Source organism: Salvia splendens, chromosome 1 (assembly GCF_004379255.2).
Source record: "Salvia splendens isolate huo1 chromosome 1, SspV2, whole genome shotgun sequence".
Classification (NCBI taxonomy): domain Eukaryota; kingdom Viridiplantae; phylum Streptophyta; class Magnoliopsida; order Lamiales; family Lamiaceae; genus Salvia; species Salvia splendens.
The window spans coordinates 32,475,218-32,491,160 of NC_056032.1; the positions used below are offsets into that span (position 1 = coordinate 32,475,218).

The 15,943-nt window shown below is 37.7% G+C and overlaps 2 protein-coding genes and 1 long non-coding RNA gene across 3 annotated transcripts; 2 read left to right on the forward strand and 1 right to left on the reverse strand.

Annotated features, from left to right (window-relative positions):
* The first annotated feature begins 272 nt into the window (after positions 1-272).
* On the forward strand, positions 273-4,094 carry LOC121798408 (O-fucosyltransferase 19-like). Its single transcript, XM_042197397.1, has 8 exons — positions 273-931; positions 1,668-1,740; positions 1,824-1,894; positions 1,977-2,065; positions 2,172-2,304; positions 2,399-2,631; positions 2,712-3,188; positions 3,325-4,094. Exons 1-8 carry the CDS (start codon positions 422-424, stop codon positions 3,542-3,544), a joined length of 1,806 nt encoding a protein of 601 aa, XP_042053331.1. The 5' UTR covers positions 273-421; the 3' UTR covers positions 3,545-4,094.
* A 1,440-nt stretch (positions 4,095-5,534) lies between these two features.
* Positions 5,535-8,653, reverse strand: LOC121798414 (protein SSUH2 homolog). The gene is made up of 6 exons (XM_042197412.1): positions 8,282-8,653; positions 7,598-7,667; positions 7,001-7,332; positions 6,763-6,904; positions 6,492-6,617; positions 5,535-6,207 (listed from the first exon to the last, which is right to left on the reverse strand). Exons 1-6 carry the CDS (start codon positions 8,496-8,498, stop codon positions 5,823-5,825), a joined length of 1,272 nt encoding a protein of 423 aa, XP_042053346.1. The 5' UTR covers positions 8,499-8,653; the 3' UTR covers positions 5,535-5,822.
* A 1,727-nt stretch (positions 8,654-10,380) lies between these two features.
* LOC121802917 lies at positions 10,381-15,193 on the forward strand. The gene is made up of 3 exons (XR_006050878.1): positions 10,381-10,504; positions 10,597-10,825; positions 14,850-15,193. It is a non-coding gene; the product is annotated as an uncharacterized LOC121802917 (long non-coding RNA).
* The last annotated feature ends 750 nt before the right edge of the window (positions 15,194-15,943 follow it).

A 15,943-nucleotide genomic window follows, 5' to 3' on the forward strand; every position in this document is an offset into this window, starting at 1 on the left:
CGCCGTGCCAGCGGCGCGGTTGCAGCGGTGGCGGTCCTTCGCCTTGCCGCTGGCACGGACGGCGGTGGCGCCAACCGCCACCGCTGCGGATGCTCTTAAACTTGAAATTTTTGAGTAATTACTAACATGCCCAATCACATTCTCTCACTGCACTGCACTGCGCACACACAGCCACACTGTTTTCTGACATTTGTTTTGTTGCCATGGATTTCGGTCCCAACTTCCAATAAAAGGGAAAATAAAATAAAACATAACCGAAACAAAACATTATTTTCCTTTGATTCAACAAGGCTGAATGAAAATATAAATACTAGTCCTACAAAGCAACGGTTCAGCGTTGATGGCCACTGCTCTCCCCTCCTTTCTCTCTCTAACCCCATAACTCAATTTTCCTTTTCCTTTCCCTCCCAATTCTGTTCCTATGTGTATCTTCCGAGCAATGTCAGCCACCAACACCCCCACCGCCCAATTACCCACCGCCACCCACCACCGCCGCCGCGTCACCGACGCCACGAGCGCCGATCAGGAGAAGGAGAAGGAAAAGGCCGCCGCCGGTCCCGCGCAAGTCTCCCTCTCCGGCGAAGAGACAATCGGTAGCGGAGGCGGAGCCGCAATTCGGTATCTGGCGTCGCGGAAGAGAGCGGCGGAGAGTTGGATTTTGCGCGGGGAGGAATGTGTGTTGAGTGCTGGTGCGGTTTTGGCCTCAAGGAAGAACATGGGGCGCACGGTTTTCGCGTTGCTTTTGGTGGCGGTGATGGTCTCCGCCTACATCAAATTATCCTTCGGCGGCAACATTGTCCGGATGGAGAAGGAGATTTTGTTTATTCACAATTTCAAGAATGATTTTTCGTCCAATGCGCATATGGCCGTTTTCGACTCCGAAGCATCGAACGGCGCCGCTTTGCAGAAGCGCCAGATGAAAGAATTTCCGGTCAGTTCTTTCTCTCTCTCTCTATAGAAAAAGGAACTTTTTTTGGTTTCCACTTGTAGCTTAGCTTTGGATTTCATTGATTTTCCTAGATTTTGTCAATTTCGGATTTTCCAACTCAAATTGTGAAATTCTTTAATTCAAGTCCGAGAATTTATCTTGACATTCCATGTATGAGCAGTTTTTGAGCTATGTCTAAGCGATCATAAATTATTAATGGGGAATGAAAACTGATCTTTTTAATTTTTTCACCCATGAAAATTGTCATTCCATTAATGGCGCACTGATTTATTGAATTATTTTTGTTAATAAAATTAAAGAATGGTCGTATTTTTGGCCTGTTTGTTTAACCAGAACTTCTTAGTGGGCGGCAACAAAATTGAGCGTGTAAAGTCGCCTTTGACTCTTTTCGTCCACATTATTATTATTATTATTATTATTAATTCATTATTGATGTGGAATTCTGCTAATTATTCGACCGTTGCGCTAGAAATAAAAAATAAAAAATGCTAGTAAAACAAAAAATAATTTCATGCTAGCTGGTCATTTTTCTCACGTGTCTGTCTGTATCTCAATCTTGTGATTTATTTCTATCTCCAATGGAAAAATTCTTACTTTTCTGTCCTCCAAAATCGGCCTTTTACACCTGCAGACTTTAGCTAAAAAGTCATGATCCTTTGCATAATTTAAATGTACAATGAATTTTACCAGAGCTTAATTCTTGGATTATTTCATACAGGTCCCAGAAATATGGATGAAACCCAATAGTGACAACTACTACAGATGCATATCTCGACCACGAAATTGGACAAGTAGGCCGCATTTCTCCTCTTTCTTAAGCCCTTACCATCTTTTTTCTTCCCCTGATATTATAGGATTGTAAAATTTATTACAGGAACAAGAAATAAGACGAATGGATACATTTTAGTTCACGCCAACGGAGGATTGAATCAAATGAGAACAGGCGTGAGTAGTCTATGATCACATTGTGCTTTTAGCTAGCTTGTCGAATGACGGTAGTAATGTAATTAATAATCTTTGAATGCAGATATGTGATATGGTTGCAGTAGCCAAGATTATGAATGCCACTCTTGTGCTTCCTTCCCTTGATCATCAGAGCTTTTGGACAGATCCTAGGTGTGAATTTTGTTTCATTTGTTTGAATATCATCATCCATCACATGTGAACTACTTGAATTCTTAATTTTTTTAATAATCTTTGCTTTCTTTTCCTTTTTTGGCAGTGATTTCAAGGATATCTTTGATTGGAAGCATTTTATCGAGGCTCTGAGAGAGGATGTCGACATAGTTGAGACGTTGCCATCACGGTTCAAATCAGTGCATCCCCTGATTAAAGCGCCCGTTTCATGGTCAAAGGTATAGTCGCATTCTTGCTTCTATGTACAACCTATTACTGCAGTTGGTGGATCGAAACCGAACTAACTAAAGGTTGTTTATGGTCAATGCATAGGCTAGTTACTACAGAGGAGAGATTCTTCATTTGCTGAAGAAGCATAAGGTGATCAAGTTCACACATACAGACTCGCGCTTCGCCAACAACGGCCTTCCCTCCTCCATACAGAAGCTGAGATGCCGTACTAACTATGAGGCCCTTCGCTACACGCCTGAGATTGAAGAGTTCGGGAAGAAACTGGTTGAGCGCCTCAGAGGCGAAGACGTACCTTACATTGCTCTTCACTTGAGGTAATATCATATTACTTTTTATGTTTTTTGTAGGATGAAGAAGATGAATTGTTGACCTAATTTGATTTCATTTGGTTCAGGTACGAGAAAGACATGCTTGCGTTCACTGGGTGCAACCACAACCTTAGTGCTGTGGAAGCAGAGGAGCTTCGCGAGATGAGATACAATGTGAAGCATTGGAAGGAGAAAGAGATCGACAGCAGAGAGAAACGGCTGCAGGGAGGCTGCCCAATGTCTCCGAGAGAGGCAGCTTTCTTGCTCAAGGCTATGGGGTATCCCTCTTCAACGAAAATCTACATCGTTGCGGGAGAAATATACGGAAACAACAGCATCGACGTGCTGCGCGAGGAGTATCCAAACGTCTTCTCTCACTCAACCCTGGCGACAGAGCAAGAACTGGAGCCCTTCAAGCCTTACCAGAACCGGCTCGCTGCGTTGGACTACATCATAGCCTTGGAGAGCGACGTGTTTGTCTACACCTACGATGGGAACATGGCGAAGGCGGTGCAGGGCCACAGAAAGTTCGAGGGATTTAGAAGGACTATAAATCCTGATAGGTATATATATATGTTTTATGGGATATGATCAGTTGCTAAATATTTACTAATTGCAGACTATGTCAACAGTCTATGTTATAGATGTCTAACACAAAGACATTTGTATGTTAACTAAAACGTGTTGCACTTGTGACAGGTTGAATTTTGTGAGACTGATTGATTCATTGGACGAGGGGACAATTTCTTGGGAGGGCTTTGCAGATGAGGTGAAGCGTCTGCACAGCGAGAGAATCGGGGGGCCTACCCCGAGGCAGGCAGGGGAGGTGCCGAGACTAGAGGAGAATTTCTACGCAAATCCTTTCCCGGGTTGTGTATGCAACAGGAGTAAAGAAGCAGTTGGAGTAGCTTCACAATGACAAGGTTGTAGGTTAGATACAAGTGTTGTCATAGTGTACAGCAGACGGGTGCCATATGAGTTGGGTTGGTTAAGGAAAAGAGGTGTTTGGAGAGGGACAGACACCCTTCCTAGAACACGCGCCGCAGCAGAAAGATACCTAAGCGCTTCGACGACGAGTTGGTCGGTTTTTGGTGGGTACGTACGGACGGCGCAGGGGAGATAATATAAAACATACTCCATATACATGCATTCAATTTATTGTTTCATAATTTATTCGATTGGGAGTACACAGTGTAACTATTGGAAACAAATACAAATGTGATATAAGATTAAATTATTTAATCATTTTACACATTAATTGTGGGGAATTCAGAAATGTATGGTAATATTGAATTGGTAGTTAATTCCCTGTCTTGAAAGGTGTCGATCAAAACGAATTATGATGGCATGAAGGGCGGGGAAAACAGGTAGAAAGTGGAGAGAAAGGGTGTGTGTATTGGAATGACAGGTGTATATTAAAAAATTAATCAAAAGGCCTCAAACACATTCAGCAATGCCATTGTTTTATTCAACACAAACTTGCATATAAGTATATATGTGACAGCCAGTGGAATCCTAAAACGGCATTTTTTTATGTAAGCTAATCATCGGTCTATAATAATTAACGACGACAATGATGGATACATATGATTGTAGTGTTGTTTGGTGCGTGATTCGTACAAGATTCGCACGACAGCCTCATCTAATTGAACGTTCACTGGATTTATTTTCTTTTATGTTAAAAGAAGGTTTATCTAGTGTTTTTTTTTGTTATTTAAGCATTATAGAATGCTATCTCAATGTATTAATGATGTCACAATTCAATAAAGTTATGCTCAGTATTATTGGTTTTGCATACTTATAGCTCTTATGTTCATTCACTAGATGGGACCTTACATATACAATAATTTTATACTTCATTCGCCCCAATCGTCCTCTAAATTCACAAAATATCTGCATTTTTTAACAGTGCAAACACAAATATAAGTTTGCATTTAAATTCTCTATTTCACGATTTGTGTTGGTTTGAAATGAGAACATACCTTCAAAATTCTGGAAATGGGTCCATCTGGAAATCTTTTTCCAAAATTGGGCTAGTTTTTTTTTATTCTACACAGGTGTTATGCATATATGGAAGCACCATGTCTGGGCATGAGCCTGACCCCATCAAATGCCATCAAGTAACAATTGTCTTCAAATGTAGGTTTGCTATCAAATTTGGTTCCTAATCCAATCTGTATCTAAATACACATTCTCAGAGAGTTTAGTTAGACCTTCTGAGAATGCACTACACTTATTTGTAGAATAAAAAATATTGGCCCATTTTGGGATGAAGATTTCCAAATGGACCATTTCTAGAATTTTGCGATGGAGGCAGACTTTGGACGGTTTGAAAAAAAAATAGAAGAAAATTAAAGAAATTTATATTAAAAAAAGTAACACTAAATTATTGTGTTTGGATGTGGGTTACTGGGTTGTCTTAAAAATGAGCTCCTATAGGTGATAAACTTGTAAGAAGTATTGTAGAAAATCATAGTTGAATGGTGTGCATGTTGCCGAATTTAATAGCTTGAATGTTAATTTTTCAATTGATTTGACAAGTTGAGTTTATGTGAAGAACAAACCCCTGAGCAACATAAGGCCAGAGTCAGAGGCCCTCGACTGGTAGGAGTTTTGCTTGAAACTCCACCCACTCCGGTGAAGGCCCAACCGTGTATGAGTTATGCATTAAACTCAACCCGATTGGGTCAAACAAAACAAGGCTCCAGAGAGTGGTACCCAACCAGGTAGGAATCACTTTCTAACTTCCACCCAATTAGGTCCCAAAGGGTGGTTTCTAGTCTAGAGAGTTCTACCTGACCGGGTAGGATTTGATCCTATTTGGTCGAGTATGACAAAGCCCATACTCGGTTTTCATTAATTTTGACGTATTTTTTTTCACATAAAGAGTATAAATATAGAGGCTATGGTACAAAGAAAAGCGGATTCTCACTTCCATATTTATTTTTACGCTATACATAAAAGAACTCTCTCCATAAAACAAATTGAAATTGGACGTTTAATGAAAGATCAAAACACGGAAACTCCAGAGCCTCACAGACAACAACACAAGCCAGACACCAGTACAAGACATCAACAAACTCAACGAAATGAGCTCCAAAGTTGTTCTTGCATGATGATAACACACTCCAAACTACTAATGAGAGATCCTGCACCTCTTTTCTCTTCAATCAAACCGGCTCATCTAAGAAATTAAACTACAGCTTCAGCCACTCAAGGCATGGGCAAAGCCCCCAGCAAAACGTCGAAGGATACGAGTCCTTCAAGTACACCTCTCTGGTGGTTCCGATTACATAGAAACTGAAAGAGCTACGGTTTTGAGCCATGGTTACTCGAGTTACTGGAACGACAGAGATGGTATGCCTTTCACAGATCACTCTTGCAGTTGGAGATACTTGAGCCCTTTCAGCAATCACCTCTGACGAGAACTTATTGAGGAAATACGAGTCTGCAAAATAGGCTGGAGTGCACTGGTGGGCTTGTGTATTGCACAGCTGCACTCCTTTCGCCCTGTGGAATACTTCATCTGGGACAGACGCTGTGCCACTGGTCGCGCTCACTTTTCTTGCTTGCAAGGTTTTCCTATTGAGCAAAATGGTCAGTAATGGTCTTAGTTCAGAGAAAGAGTCATTTATTTGAGTGAAGAAAACCGACTAGAAAGAAGAATGCCGTGCATACGATGATTCTGCTCTAAGTTTATATGAAATGAACTTTACCCATGTTATGCCCAACCCAGAATATTATGTCATTTACTAGCAAAACCTTCTCGATATCTTACTCCTGTTTCCTAGTGTTCATAGAAGCTTTTGTATATTCCAAAGGGGGACTAAATGGATACTTTATATTTCAAGTGGGTAAATACTTACCATTTTACAATAGCCACTTTGCGTGTCAGAAGAGAGCCGCTTCCTTGACACATCTCACATTTGATCAATCCTCGAGATCCACATGTTGCACAAGGTAGCATTCCCTTACCCTTACAGTTTTTACATCTGCAAATGGAATTCTTGGTCATGTAAGTATACGTAGAACACAACACCACAAATAGATATGACAAATTTTGTAGTGATAACCCTATTCATAGAGAGTTATCCTTCATGGAAAGACCAATAAATAGTTCAAAAATTAAATGCTCACATTGAATCAGATCCGTCCATATGTGCCAACAAACCTCTCCCGTGACAAGTAGAGCACTGAAACATCTGATTCTCCTTGTAGAAACCAGGCTCTTTATCTGCATTACAAGTCAAGCATACAACATCTCCTCTTCCTCCACATCCTTAAGAAACGCAATGATAAATCAACGTGAGTATGCAACATTTTGGTCTAAATTTTGATTATGAAGCCAGGTAATTCTCTATTCTTGAGCTGGTACCTGAGCATTTCTCAACAGCTTCTGATCGAGGAACTACGACACTCGACTCTTTTTCAGGAATAAATAGAGGAGGAAACTCAGACCTCAGATCCAGTTCCCATATTCCAAGTTCAGGACCCTTATCTTTTCCATGTGCATCACCACCAAGATATGGCTCCTTCTCAGTTATTATTTCCCTATCTTCAGCAAACGTTTCGAGGGTTCCCACATAGACATTGCAATCCTCCACTGCTTGAATAATCCAATTTCGAGCTGGTCGACTACCCCAACAACAACGATGACCAACATGATCTAAGAGAAGTTCTCGTATTTCTACCTCATCCAGCACTTGCCTGTGTAGATATTTAAAGAAGTAACAATAAAATACAATTCGGCAAAATATGAAGTATGTCTTACTTGGAAAAAAGGCAAAATATGAAGTATGTCATCCAAGAAAGTGATTTGGCTTGATAATTAATTCAGTCTTAATATCTACCGAACAGTTTCATATATGAAAATCTAGCCCAACACAGTCACTCGCATTAGAACATACCATGCAAACCAGTTGTTTTTTATCATCTATAACGCAATGCGGCAAGCAGTGGATTCAATACTAACCTTTGTCCATCTATAACATTCCCTCTTAAATGCCCGTCATAAGAGTCTTGAGGATGACCAACCACTTGTTCTGCAGCAAGATTACTAACATTACTAAATAAAGAAGAACATCACACATTCTGGAAAATCCACATAGATTGGATTAACAAGTTAAGCGGTTTGATTTATAAATAAAGCAAGTATAACTGTACACAATAACAGCGAAATAGCATCTTCCCTCTATGTGTGTGTGTAAGCGATGAATCAAGAGAGTACATATCATTTCTTTCTTTGACGTGATAAAGCGACATGTTTAAACGTCAGCTAGAACAGGTCTGCAAGTGCAGATTCTAAATTGAGGAGTAAAAGTGCAAATATTTGTTAAAATGTGTTCCACTAAAGTAAGAACAAATGCAACCAAAAAAGAATCTGTTTTTTTCAACATAACCTAATGAATCTTAAGAAAAAAAACGATGGCAATATTCTGATTGGATTCTTATATTCTACATATAACAAAACCACTACTGATAAACAATTTTAGGTCTCACCCCCAAATGCAAATAAAATTGATCGTGGTTTCCAAATATCCTCCCCAAAAAAACCAAAAGAATGAAATTAACAAACACACAATCTTAGAATTAACTTGTCGTAAGACTGAATCAGAAACTTCAGAATAGAAATTAGTTGTGTCGATAATCCGATTACCTCTGGGATAGTGAGGTTGTGGAGAGCTAAGCAAAGGGGCATGAAGAGATGGCAGATAGATGTCGGAAGAAGCCGCCGCCGATCGAATTTCATCGACGCTGACTACGCTTCCGGCGAGGGACGCCGTCGGGATGGCGGAGCCCGCTCTCCCCACATGCTCGTAAGAACTCCATCTGTCGCTCTCCCTCTTACCATCTGAAAGCAACGGCTGCTCCATTTTAGTTGCTATCAGAAATTCAATTGATGATGAGATGATTGAAGGGAATGGAGTGCATTCAACAATTTGAAGGATTAAGCTTAATCAACAAGGTAGTGAACCGATATTTCTTAACGCGCTCAATTGAGCTGTCAGTTTTGGCTATTGTTCATACGTAAATTTTGTTTTACATTATTTAACTTATTTTACAATAGGAGTAGTTGAGGGGATGGGATCCCAAGGTGGGGAGTACATCAGCTGCCCTCTCACATATAAAATTTTTAATAATAAATTTGAATTATATATAAAAAAAATTTAATATAAATTTTTTTTAGGAGCAGCCCTTGTTGTGCTCTCCACCACAGCAGGGGATCCCATCCCGTAGTTGAGAGTGATCCTCTCTTCGACCCCATCCCACAATAATATCTTTTTAGTCTGTCCCATGTAAATATTCACTTTTTAATTTAAATATTTTTATCTCTAATAAATGGACTCATTCTCTATTAACAATATTTTAATTATTTTTTTTCTACCTCTCTTACTTTATTAATTTTGTATTAAAATTTGTGTCGAGTCTAAAATGTATATTCTTTGGGAATTGAAGGAGTCTAAAATGTATATTCTTTGGGAATTGAAGGAGTAATTATATAAGGAGTTGAATAGTTGATATTGTATAATGAATTTGAAAAATTTATTCTGTAGATATTGTGTAATGAATTTAAGAATTGTGTTGTTATGATTATTTGAGATTAAATTATATAACTAATTTTGGTAAACCGCACAAAAAAAAGAGATTATTTATTGTTGAAGTCTAAATCATAAACAGGCTTATAAAAATTAAAATAGGCCCGTCCAGCCCAGTTCTAAAACCACAACTGGGTTTCTAAATTAGCCCAATAATGTCATTAAATTCCCCTGTAAAGTTAGGACCCGTTTTATAGAGTGAGTGGGTTATAGCAAGAGGATTAACATAGGATAAAATTTTCGGGCCAAATGTAGGATTTATGTAGGATAAAATAAACCCACAAGAGGATAAAATAAACCCACAAATTTTGTGGGTCACATTAACTAAGCCCAATAGTGAAAACGGGCACTATTCACGCGGGCCTGGCGGGCCGCCGCAATTTTTTTCGGGCCTTGGATTGCATTTATCCAGGCTGAAAATTTGTATCAAACATTGGATTGTGGTGGGTCCCACCAACCTTAACCTTGGTTTATCACCTATAAAACGGGTCCTTAGACCATGTTTATCGGTCGACGAGGTCGACCGCCACATCATTACACTAATTTAAAAAAAAATAAAAATGAATGCATGGGTCTCTCTCTCTCCTTGACTTAGGTGGCCTTCACTCCTCAAACAGGCCGAACGGTCTCTCCACCCCTTTCACCACTTGGCCAATGAGATTATGCCAAATGGCACAATTTCATTGGCTGATATTATTATTTTTAATAATTTATATATCTTTAATATATTATATTAAAAAATTATAAAAATTATACCAAAATTCATAATTTTTCTTCCTCTATAAATAGAGACCACATTTGCTATAGTTTTACACAAAAAAAATATCATCTTTTCTCCTCCTATAATCCTTATTGTTTAATAGAATTTCATATTTTTTAGTTTCTCTTGTTGCTAGCTATGGAGGATGATGAGAATAATATATTCTCCGATTCTCCAAATTTCCGATAATAAGTATTTCATGTAATAATAATAGTATTAAAAAATAATATAAAAATAAATATATAATAGTGTGGTTGGGTTGTCATTGATAAACCATGAAAATGTGTGTGGTTGGGTTGGATGAATATTAATGATGTGGAAGATGATGTGGAGGAGATAGAAATGAATTAAATATTGAAAAAGTGGATGGTTGGGTTGGGTTGGAGGGTTGCTGATAAACATAGTCTTAGGGTTTGTGCGTTGGTTCAGAGCATTTGGGTATTTGGGGAGCAGCAACGGTGAAGGGTAGGCAAGGCGAGCGCGTGAGACTCTATGTCCGCGGTACAATCCTTGGATACAAAAGGTAAAAAGAAAATGATACTATTCATTTCTTCGCTCTTCCGATCTCCGGCTAGGCCGTGTTTGGCATAACGAAAATCGGTAACTCGGTGATAGGTCGAAGTCGAACCAGTATCCAAACACGTCGCTGGTTCAGGTAGAGGGCGTGAACACTCAGGAGGAAGTGGCGTGGTATCTCGGGAAGAAATTGGCCTACATTTACAATGCCAAAGTTAAGAAGAACGGCTCTCACTATCGCTGCATTTGGGGCAAGGTCGCGCGTCCCCACGGCAACAGCGGCGTCGTTCGCGCCAAATTCGAGTCCAATCTCCCTCCCAAATCCATGGTACGTTTAATCGTTTGATATCTGTTGATTTCAGCGTTTTTCTTCCTATTGGAAATTTCGAACTGCCGTATAAATTTCTAACGATTAAATCTGTTTCATATTATGATTAGATTTTTATGTTGCATATTGTTATCATTAACTGTGTTGGATATTAGCTGTATTAAATGATATTGTCATGCTTCCCCTTTTAGAAAAGAGAGATTTTTGGGAAAAATGGATTAATTTCGTTGACATTAAATTTGCTGCCATTTCGAAATATAGGATCGAGGCAGGCGAATTTTAGAATAAGGGATTTCAATTTTTTTTCTTTTTTCTCTTCTTTTCTCTTATTATTTTCCCTATAATATTTATGAATTGACTAAACTATCCTCGTACCCCAATTTTTATACTCCATCCGTCCCGGACTACTCGCACATTTCCTTTTCGGCATGGAGATTAAGGAATGAGTGTATAGCAAAGTCAACAATTAATAATTTTTACTAAAAATGGAAAGAGTGTAAATAATTTGGGACGCCCAGAAAGGAAATAAATGCAAGTAGTCCGGGACGGAGGGAGTATTTTTCATCTCAATTCTAAAACATCTCGTTTTCACCCAAAAGCAAGGATGCATTATCAATTCAAGTTCCTATGCTTATCTTAATTAAGGGGCATCAGCTAAGAGTTCAAGCTTTTTTCCTCCGTCCATTATAGCGAGATAATGTCAAAATTTGATTCCTGGGTCTTACCTATTGAACTAAAAGTTTGTGTCATTGGAACTCCTGACGAAAGTTTTTTAGCATTAGTTTGTATTGCAAGTGGTATTAAAAATTAGTACTGTGTTATTTTTTCCTAATTGTTTCCTCCTGTTGTGAATCATGTGTGAGTAAGATAGAGTGGGCTAGTGTTGCAGCCACTTACCGTTCACGTTCTTATGCCCTGGTTCTGTTCTCGTAATGGATTTGAGTTGTACTTAATTTTAGTGGTGAAAATGAGAGGTATCAGAATTGGGGTAAAAATATTATAGGGATAGTTTGATCAATTCATAAATGTTGCAAGAGAAATAATAAGAAAAAGAGATAAAAAAAAGAGAAAAACTCAAAAATCCATCATTTTGAAAATTCACAGCCTCGATCCTATATTCCGAAATCAGCGAATTTAATCCCAAATTTCAAAAGGTCAGCGAAATTAATTTCTTTTTCCGAAATCTCTCTGTAGAAAATGGTTTTGGAGGTTAAATGTTGGTAGTTTTCTCTTTTCAGGTTTTCCCTTTTATAAAAAATCAGGTTAAAAATTGAACATTTAGAGGCACAAATCCGTAGAAGATAGATGCAGATAACTAACAAGAAGAATTTTTTTTAGATTGAGAGTACTACAATAACATTGGGGCCTTTTTCAGTTTATTGGGAAAAAGAGAAGTTTGTAAAAGAATATATCTCAGGTACTGAGTGACATATAGTCTTCTAATGTCTCTAATCTCTATTCTCAATAAGACTAATGTAGTAAATTAGGAGTATTGAAGGTTGATTGGTTTGCAAATAAGACTAATGTAGTAAATTAGGAGTATTGAAGGTTGATTGGTTTGCAAGATTGTTTCTTATGATTATATATATATATATATATATAGATATAGGGGAGCGTTATTCTCCTTTTCACATCTTAGATCCTTTTTCCTTCTTAATATTACGTGTTAGATCTAAGGCATCAACGGATCAGATTGATTCTATAAAACTGGTTCCGTGTTGCATTATAGAAGGTGGTTGTATGCATTACAGGGTTATTATTGACATTTGACGGAAAAGTAACTGCCACATTTTGGTATCTGCGAATAATGCACCACATGGTCACGAGTAATGCATATAATTGACTATATAATGCACAATATGTGAACTGCAATGCATACGAATAAGATGTACCATGTTATGATGTTTGGACACACGTTTCTTGTTTCCCCTAAGGGTTTAATAAGCTTAGGGGCTAGGGTATAGTACGTAGACACGTATGTAATCTTCACATGGTAACGAGTAATGGACATAATTGACTATATAATGCACAATTTGTGAACTGCAATGCATACGAAAAAGATGTGCTGTGTTATGATGTTTGACACACGTTTCTTGTTTCCCCTAAGGGTTTAATAAGCTTAGGGCTAGGGTATAGTACGTACGCATTAATAACAAATTATAAAACGATACGAATAATTCACCAAATTGTCACGAGTAATGGATGTTATCAACTATATAATGCACAATATGTGAACTGCAATGCATACGAATAAGATGTACCATGTTATGATGTTTGACACACGTTTCCCCTAAGGGTTTAATAAGCTTAGGGGCTAGGGTATAGTACGTAGACATTACTAACAAATTGTTGTTATTGGAATATACGTATGTGCATTATTTGGTTAAGGTAGTGCATTATGTAGCTATTAATTGTCATTATCTCAGTATATTATGCATTATTAGAGGTTTGTGTATATGGGTTAATCAACGGATTGAAGATTACATACGTGCATTTAGTAATGTCTACGTACTATACCCTAGCCCCTAAGCTTATTAAACCCTTAGGGGAAACAAGAAACGTGTGTCAAACATCATAACATGATACATCTTATTCGTATGCATTGCAGTTCACATATTGTGCATTATATAATTAATAACATCCATTATTCGTGACAATTTGGTGAATTATTCGTATCGTTTTATAATTTGTTATTAATGCGTAGGTACTATACCCTAGCCCCTAAGCTTATTAAAGCCTTAGGGGAAACAAGAAACGTGTGTCAAACATCATAACACAACACATCTTGTTCGTATGCATTGCAGTTCACAAATTGTGCATTATATAGTCAATTATATCCATTACTCGTTACCATGTGAAGATTACATACATGTCTGCGCACTATACCCTAGCCCCTAAGCTTATTAAACCCTTAGGGGAAACAAGAAACGTGTGTCAAACATCATAACACAGCACATCTTGTTCGTATGCATTGCAGTTCACATATTGTGCATTATATAGGCAATTATATGCATTACTCGTGACCATGTGGTGTATTATTCGTAGCGGTTTCCAGTCATTATTAGATTACTATTGTACCCTCATAATGCACAAAATAGGACAAATAATGCAATACGGGATTAATTACCCAATGTTGATCTTGACCGTCCATTTCTCTAATATAATGGCTGATATTAAGAAGGAAAAAGGAGGAAATATAGGAAAAGGAAATGAATACATCCCTATATACCTATATATATATATATATATATATTGTATTCAAATCCTTTTCCCATTATTTCTCCTTTTTCCTTCTACATCCTAGCCCCACGATTTTGATGATCTAATGGACGAAAATTAAGCAGATTATGATTATTTAAATTATTAAAATAATAGGAAAAGGTTAATTTTGGTATAGGAATAATTTTCAGTTATGGTATCTTCCATGATTTCCTCCCTCAATCTTTTTCCAAAATTTGTTGAAACTTTTCTGCATATTTTTCAAAGATTACACGCCAATATTAATGTCTCTCTCCCACAATGATCATCGATTTTTACAGTTTATACGTCTGCAATATTTTTTTTCTTGTCCCATAACCATTTGTTGAGAGATATAGCAGTCAGTAGTTGTACACGACAATCTTAATCTCTCTCTCATACGGTGATCATCGCCTTCTACAGTTTATGGTAAGTTGCTTAATTTTCTTCCTCAAAAGATCTTAGAGGTTTTTCTACTGGAATTAATCGAATCTTTCTTCCCTCTTTAAAACTTTAATTCTTTCTTCTCCGTTGAAAACATTCTCTGTTGAAGATCTTACGATTTTTTTCTCGTAAAAAGCGTTGTTCTTGTAGCATTCGTGTTTTGTTTTCGTTTTATTCAACAATGGAAGAAGGTATTTTTATTTGTTCCTGTATTGATTATTAAATTGATTTGTTATTATAATTACATATTTTTGGAATAATCTTTCATCCGAATGCATTTGTTGTTTGGTTGTGTTATACAATATCATGAGTAGATTGAGATTGGTAGTGTTTGAATGCACAGGAAAAATCAGCACCCAAAATCGGAATGCTAAATGTTGATTCTCTGCCTCTGGACGCATTGTTGGATCATCTACCTTCGTCACATTAATACGAGTATGGATTTTGTGCGCCAATAATCGTGTATTGTCGGCGGTGTAGCAATCTTTTTTCTCTCAATAATGGAAGAAGGTAATTCAGAGTTTGCCGGGCACCGGTGGTGAGCAGATAAATAGCCTAATTGACTCGATGCAGTGGAGAGACATTCACCATGGAATGAACATCTATACATAATGTACATTTTGTATAGTATAATGCGTAGTTTAGTTTCTGTAATGTATTATTTGTGATATGTAATGAACATTTATCCTGACCCGTTTAATTTAAGTTGTGGCGTATTTTGATGTTTGACGCACGTTTCTTATTTTCCCTAAGGGTTTAAAAAGCCTAGGGGCTAGGGTGTAGTATGTTCTACGTCTAAAAAACGTTGTCCAAATACACGAGCTGCAGTAATTCATCTGGGGTTGCACATTCATAGCGCGTAGGTTGTTTTTTACTGATATACATAATGTACATATAAATAATGCACTAAAATAGCTAAATAATGTACAGATCCGGCCAAGTAATGAACATACAAATATTCCATTCACTCTTTGACTCATGTACAACAGCCATCACGTGGTGCATAAAACATGATAAATAATGCATTCAAATAGCCAAATAATGTACAGAATCACTCAAGTAATGAACATACAAATATTGCATTCATTCTTAGACTCATGTACAACAGCAGTCTAATGATGCATAAAATAGGATAAATAATGCATAGAAATAGCTAAACAATGTACAAATATTGCATTCACTCTTAGACTCATGTACAAGTTCCGTGACGGCTTCCTTCTGCCGTGGAGTTAAACTATTTATACAATTCAGAAACTCTGTAGGGGTTCGTCGACAATACAGATGGTCGACGTTCCTACCCCTTGGTTTCCTATACTCCGTCTCTTCCGGAGCTGTACTACTCCCGGCCTCTGATAATCGCTCCCGGAATTTCTTGGCAATTCCTACTAGTAGTATATCATCGACCACCTCGTCGATGTCCAATCTTAGCTGCTTTGA

Bases quoted from the DNA above. Each gene is read 5' to 3' on its own strand.
- LOC121798408 (XM_042197397.1), top strand. From the start codon at position 422: ATGTGTATCTTCCGAGCAATGTCAGCCACCAACACCCCCACCGCCCAA. The intron at 1,895-1,976 runs GTGAGTAGTCTA...CTTTGAATGCAG, and splicing joins TGAATCAAATGAGAACAGGC to ATATGTGATATGGTTGCAGT. The intron at 2,305-2,398 runs GTATAGTCGCAT...GTCAATGCATAG, and splicing joins CGCCCGTTTCATGGTCAAAG to GCTAGTTACTACAGAGGAGA.
- LOC121798414 (XM_042197412.1), bottom strand. From the start codon at position 8,498: ATGGAGCAGCCGTTGCTTTCAGATGGTAAGAGGGAGAGCGACAGATGG. The intron at 7,333-7,597 runs GTTAGTATTGAA...ATATCTACACAG, and splicing joins AATGTTATAGATGGACAAAG to GCAAGTGCTGGATGAGGTAG. The intron at 6,905-7,000 runs GTACCAGCTCAA...GCGTTTCTTAAG, and splicing joins AGCTGTTGAGAAATGCTCAG to GATGTGGAGGAAGAGGAGAT.